Source organism: Apaloderma vittatum, unplaced genomic scaffold (assembly GCF_000703405.1).
Source record: "Apaloderma vittatum isolate BGI_N311 unplaced genomic scaffold, ASM70340v1 scaffold4869, whole genome shotgun sequence".
In the NCBI taxonomy this organism is placed as follows: domain Eukaryota; kingdom Metazoa; phylum Chordata; class Aves; order Trogoniformes; family Trogonidae; genus Apaloderma; species Apaloderma vittatum.
In genome coordinates this window covers 38,535-45,609 of record NW_009735665.1, presented here as the reverse complement: position 1 = coordinate 45,609, position 7,075 = coordinate 38,535, and the positions used below count along the sequence as shown (strand labels likewise).

Sequence of the window (7,075 nt, the reverse complement as noted above, 5' to 3'; positions counted from 1 at the left end):
GGGTTGATCTGGATTTCACCGGGGTGCCGCAGGTGTCGGCACCGCCCGAGCAGGTGAGGTCCGCAGAGCTCTGGCTGCGCCCCGGCGCGGAGCCCCGATTTGTTCCCCTCTCAACGGCAAGACCGAAGTCTGAACCCCGCGCCTGGCTAGCTCCAAAACCAGACAAATGTTTACCCCCTTCATTTACAAAAAGACGGGAGGAACTACAAGCAATAAACAGAAAACGCTGCTGTTCCCCGATAGAGCAGCACAGAAAACAGCCTCCCTTCTTTCCCATGTCTTTAAATCCGGTGTTTGTATCAGCTCTCCCAGGGCCCCCATTCCTCCAATTCAGGCATTTACACCAAGATTTCACCAGTGCTGGACACTAGCTCCCCAAATTTCCCAAGGAGAAGGCAGTAAAATCAGATGCTGCTCTCGATCCCTCCAAACTCTGCCACTTTTTGAACCAAAATTCATGATGTGATTTATCATCTTCCAATGTTTTGCCAGCCAGCTCTCCAGATTCAGGTGTTCCTTGGAGAAAAAGGCCTTGCAGCTTTAGATCCTGATACTCCTTAGCTTTTTGACCCAGGCAGAAGTCATCCTTCTGCTATTCTGAAAAGGAACTGGATCTTACAGAAAAATAACACTCCTACAGGGTCAGACCAAAGAGTCATCTCATACGGTTTTTTTTGTCTCTGGCTGTCTCCAATACTGCATATTTCAAAGGCAGAATGTGAGTTTAGGGAAGCATTTACTGATATTCTCCCATTCCTTAGAGATTTTCAGCTCAGTGAACTTCTGAGTCAGAAGCGATGTTTGTGCAAAAATCTAGCTGCATGACTCTGGAACAAATATTAATTGCTAGAAATCACTTTTCCCCCTGCATTGTTCTAGATAGGACCAGTCATAGAAGCCATGATGGGTACAATTTGTTCCTTTTTCAGCCCCCTCGCACCTAAAGACATCTATACAGAGCACAGGTAACTCAGAAATGAAGTTCATGCACCAGATACCATATTTAGATGGCTGTTAAGTATATTGACTGTCTCTACAATAGCAATAACACATATATATATTTCTATCCAAAATATAGTGATACAAATCACCTTAATTACGAGAGCCGAATTTTGCAGCGCTCCTTTGAAAGATTCAGGGGAGTTGCTGTGTTTTGCTTTGCTGCTATCACAGCACTTACACATTTTTATGCAGTAGGGTTGGGTGGTTCAGATAAAAAATTTCAAAAGTAGCCACCAGCAAAGAGGTGAATCCGGCCTTTGCCAGTTCCTTCAAAGTGGTCAAACTGCTCAGTAACATCAGACCTCTCTCGACAAAGGTCAATCTTTTAGTTTCCTGGAGGAGAAAATCAGCTAAAATGTTTTGTCTCTTAAAAACTGATAATTTCTGGAAAGTGATGCAGTCATAAACCTCAGTAGCAAAGGGGTGGTTGGGCTTCAGGAGCACATGGCTTTATTAGCAATTCTTTCACACTGATTTATTAGATGTACCTAGAATTTCTATGGTGAAATCCGAACCTCTTGAGCATGTGCCATAATCGCTAGAATTCAGGAGCACATGGCTTTATTAGCAATTCTTTCACACTGATTTATTAGATGTACCTAGAATTTCTATGGCGAAACCGAACCTCTTGAGCATGTGCCATACTCGCTAGAAAAAGACAGAAGACAGGAGCCCACTAGGTGGCACAAACGCACCATTTACAAGGAAGGAGCGAGCCAGGGGTTGCAGGCCACCTATTCAACAAGTTTTACTTAGGCATTTAGGCAAAGCCAATGAGCACAGGTAAAGACTGCACACACAGCTACAGATCGGTAACCCACACGTCTTTTCAAATAAATCCAAGGTGTCAGATGTCAACGTGCTCCTTTGGACTTAGAGGCTCAGTAAAAATCTTCCCAAAGAGCAGTATCTGCACTCACAGACTTGGACTTAACGGCTGACTAGTCACACTGCAACTCATTTCTGTGTTCACATTCAGGAAAATTCGGCTGTTGCTGCTCAGCAGTATTAAAACTGAGAAGAAGGCACTGACATTCTCATTTTCGTCACATTCTTCCATTTGCCATTCTAGTTACTTCAGGCAAACAGTCCAATTCCTGCACCATCACCTTTGAATAGTAAAGGTCACGCCACTGACAAACCTGGTAGAGCAACTCCGCTTGGATGATGCTGAGCTGGCAGTGCACACAGCTGGGACAGGCAACTGTCATGAGATAAACTTCAAAACTCCTCATCTACCTGAGCTCTAGCATAGAGAAATCTAGTACTGAGACAAAACAATGGCAATACAATTATTTTAATACTCATAATTAAAAAAAAAAAAAAAGTGAAAGATCACAATTGAGATAAAAAGGGACAATTTCACTACAGCTGGATAGGCACTTACCTGATGACAGTCTTGTTAGGAAAATTTGCCAGGGTCACATTATTGTCCCTCTGGTCAGTTCCTCTAGAGACCATCCAGACCTACCCCCTGCTCCAAGCAGGGTCATCTACAGCAGGCAGTCCAGGACTGTGTTCCATTGGGCTTAGAATATTTCCATGGATGGGGGCTCCACAACCTGTCCTGGCAGCCTGTTCCACCCTCTGATCACTCTCATAGGGGGAAAAAAAAAAAAAAAAGGTGGCATTTTTCTTGAGTTTTAATGGAATTTCCTGTATTTCAATTTGTGCCCATTATCTTTCATACCTTCCCTGGATCCCACTGAGAAGACACTGACTCCTCCTGCCCATCGGGCATGGAGATGTCCCCTATGAGTCTTCTCTTCTTAAGGCTGAACACCTCCAGCTTCCTCAGCCTTTCCTCACACAAGGAACACTCCAACCCCTTAATTATCTTCAGAAGCCCTTTGCTAGGCTTGCCAAGGACATCTGTATCCTACCATGAGCCTTACAGAGGACATTGTGTTTGGGGAGTTAGTTCTCTTGGGCAAGCTGTGTCTGCTCCACAGGGCACAAGCAGCCCATATGTGGGCATGGGTGGCCACTGTGTAGGGGATCTGCTGGAATGAATTGTGCCACCCCTCTGCCAGCAGACGTGGTGGCAGAGACAACATCACAGCCGGCCAGAAGACTGATGGATTTTTATTTTTGCCTTTGTGGCTAAAACCGTGCTGATAACACACCAGCATTTCAGCTGCTGCTCAGCAGTGCTCGCACAGCATCAAGGCTTTCTCTCTCCCTGCATTTGGCTGACAAGATAATTACACTGGAGGATGAACGGTAAGACTTTAGGTCTGGGGATTAATACTGCTGCAGCCATTATAATCTCTAAATTGCCCGAGAAAGGTCAGAGAATGAAATGAAACCAGAATGCCTCTGTACATAAAGCTAAAGGGCTAGGGTACCAAAACTGCGCACAACTGTTTTCACACATTGTATAGCAGAGAAAAAGAGGAAACATAAAATTCCATCCCAAAGAACAGTTCAAAAAAAAAACTCCAAAGGTTTGTGGTCATAGAGCTTCGTTTAGGAATAATAATATTTGAATAGGTCAGGCTTGCCACGCATGTACCAACTTCTGTATAAAATACTTTAAATTGAAAGACTGAAATGCTAATCTCAACCTTTTTTAATTAGCATCACATAGGAATCTCAGTGTTTCTCAGATTTAGGGTGGAAAAAGAACCAATTGGGTTTTCCAACTGAACCCTATAATTGCTTATTTGACTTCAGGTTAATTATCTGAAGTTTAGGCACTTTAAGACGAAAAATAATTTAATTCTAAGAATTTCTTGAAAAGACATTAGGATAAGGTTAACTGGGCAATTTATGTTTTAATAAATTGATAAAAACTGTCCTTTTGTTCTCTCCATATTCCTCTGCTTCCAACAATACGCTTACTCTGTTTCGTAGAGAAACAGCCCCAACAATTACTACTTCCCCTTTATTTTTTTTCCCCATTCCCAACTGCAGATAACTACAGAAGGACAACTTGCATGTTCAGACTTTTCCTGTGATTTAATGTCTGCCCCACTCTGCTTTCAACTCACCCCAGCAGAGCCTCCATGATCTTCTGATCTTCCAGAAGGTGAGGACAGCACAGAAGCTTCTTGGAGCAGAGTCCAGTCATACTAATGTTCTGACTCATATTAGGGCTTTTTTCATACGTGAAGTATATGGTAGTCCCCACATTTAAATCTTCCACAAATTTATGCTTGTGTTGTACTTCATGAAATGAAATACTTGATTTTAAAGTGAAGTTGTATAAATATTTTTTTTTTTAAATTTAGTTGCTTACAAATATGCATATAAAATAATAGTAAAAGAAGGTAAATTGGCAATTTTACTATAGTCTGAGTATTAGCAATGTTTAAGTTCTAGAAAATTGCACAGGCTTTGGTCACTGAAATGATACCAGCTTCATTATACCACCTCTGTTTAACCATCTGCTAATTCTTCATAATTGATATTCATGCAAGAATTACTATTAACTGAAGTATTATGATTTGAATTCTACGGTCAAAATGTACATTTTTGCAGTATTGTCAATCAAATGGAACACTTGTTTGGTTTTTTTTAAGTTCAGATTCCAGCTTAAGTAGGTTTATATACAAAACAAGGTATTTAGAAGTCACCACTGAAGACATCAAGAATAGGAGTTCTTTTCTCCATCTTAACAAACTGCTTCATCCTGAATGATCAATGTCCATTAACATCACTGGAAACTATTGTCTTAATTACAAACAGTATTAACACATAAGTATGATTTAGAGATGACAACCTTCCCAATGCTTGTAACTGGCAAATGAAAGACCTAGAAAGGAAAAAGTATGAAATGTACCCACTTTAAATAAACAATTCCTTCCAGTGGCTCAGAAGCCTGCTGTGGTACAAGTATTTTCAGGTACTTCTAAATGGGTGTTTTAAGTTGTTTTCAACTAGTAACATTTATAGGTACAAATAACAAAACTGAAAAAATACTGTATATAAAAATTAAAATATATCTATATAGCTTGCAACAGTAACTATTAATATGTATTGGGTTTGTGTGGCAGGGTTTTGGCAGCAGAGGAAGGCTACAGGGGTGTGACCTGTGAGAAGCTTCTAGAAGACCCCCCACCTCCAGTCAGAACCACGGCTGGCCAAGGCCAAGCCCATCAGTGACTGTGGTAGCACCTCTGTGATAATGTGCTTCAGCAGAGGAAAGAGAAACTGTTGGCAAACCTGCAGCAGAGAGAGGAGAGGGACTCAAGAGAAACACTGTGGACACCAAGGTCAGTGAAGAAGGACGGGGAGGAGGTGCTCCAGGCACCACAGCAGAGGTTCCCCTGCAGCCCATGGTGAAGACCATGGTGACGCAGGCTGTCCCCCTTGCAGTCCATGGATGTTAATAGTGGAGCAGATGTCCACCTGCAGACCATGGAGGACTCCACAGTGGTCCAGGTGGATGCCTCAAGAAAGCTGTGACTCCATGGGAAGCCCGGAACAGGTTTGCTGGCAGGACTTGTGACTCCAGAGGAGACTCACACTGGAGCAGTCTGTTCCTCAAGGACTGCATCCCATGGAAGGGACTCACACTGGAGCAGTTTGTGAAGAACTGCATCCCCGTAGGAAGGACTTATGTTGGAGAAGTTTGTGGAGGACTGTCTCCTGTGAGACGGATGCCACACTGGATTGGCCTGCCCTGAGGAGGAGGGAGCAGCAGAGATAATGTGTGATGAACTGACCACAAGTCCCATTCCCCAAGTCCCTGCATTGCTGGCAGAGATGAGGCAGAGAAAATCAGGAATAGAGCTGAGCACAGGAAGAAGGGAGAGGTGGGAGGAAGGTGTTTTTAAGATTTTGTTTTACTTCTCATTATCCTACTCTGATTTGATTGGCAACAAATTGATTTTTTTTCTCAGGTCAAGTCTGCTTTACCTATGACCATAACCAGTAAGCAATCGCTCCCTCTCCTTGTCTTGACCCATGAGCCTTTTATTAAATTTCTCCTCCTCATCCCACTGCATAAGTGAGTAAGCACATCTTCCCTGAGTGACGCTGGTATCTCTTGCTAAGGAAAACAACTCTGTAGGTAGGTGGTTTCATATATCTTTCAGGCTCTGTCTTTCTTAAAAGTAGGAACAGACTGTAACTATCAATCTGGTTGCTTCTTAAAATGTGGTGTGGCTGATAATCACTGCTATGAGCTCCAGATCAAAATTTTTATAAAGCAAAGAGTCATCACAGAATCGCCTAAGCTGGAAGGGACCTTAGAGATCATTTAATCCAACCTCCCTGCTGCCCGGGACATCCCCTCTTGACTAGATCAGGCAACACATGGGGACCGAGTCAAAAGCAAGAAGTAACAAGAGTTACGTGGTAAGAAAAATAGAGTGGAGTTAGGCTACACTTGGAACAGTAAAAGCCTAAGGATGTTGGTAGCATAAGCCATCATGCCACAAAATGCATTCACACAATAGATACTTAATACTTTTAAATACCATGAAGAATCACTTGTAAACACAAAATACTTGTTAAAAGCTTAAACATAAGAAATCATCATGAGTATAAAACAGACACTGGCTCAGCATTTTTAAGACAGTCATGTATGTTACTCTATGTTAACTCACAGTAAGATGAACAAACTTCTGTAAATCATGAGATAATCAAACAGAAATAAAATAGTAGAATGAAAACATGAGATTGTCATTATCAAGTACTTGTTTCCTTCTTATAATTACTATGTTTCCAAAATAGGACCAAAACTTAGCCAGTCTCGGTACAAAACCTGTCAAACAGTCATCAGAAAGCAGTCACCCCAGCCAGCTGGGAAAGCAGACTTTTGCAAAGTTGATTACTTCACTGATTCTCAGAAATTTTCAAGCAAGTCATCGATTTGAAGAAAACACGGGTAGAATACAAGTCAGCCTTCAAAATATTCCAAAAAACAAAACAAAATGTCCTTGTGACAAGGTAATGCTTCTGTTGCTGAAGTACTGGTTATTCTTTGAAGGTCACATTTCTGGTGGAGAAAGACAAAAAAATACCAAAATAAAGCTATCATATTTGTTATAGAAGCCACTTTCTAGCTCAGACAGAATCCATTGTATAGAATTTAGGAGAAAGACTTGCTAAAGCCTTAGGCCTA

At 41.8% G+C, this 7,075-nt stretch overlaps 1 protein-coding gene across 1 annotated transcript in view; it reads right to left on the bottom strand.

Annotated features, from left to right (window-relative positions):
* Positions 1-6,927: 6,927 nt before the first annotated feature.
* Positions 6,928-7,075, bottom strand: part of CEP135 (centrosomal protein 135kDa) — a 34,244-nt gene continuing 34,096 nt past the window's right edge. Inside the window, exon 25 of the mRNA XM_009876652.1 lies at positions 6,928-6,949. Coding sequence (XP_009874954.1) covers positions 6,928-6,949 — 22 coding nt within the window. The remainder of the gene's footprint in view (positions 6,950-7,075) is intronic.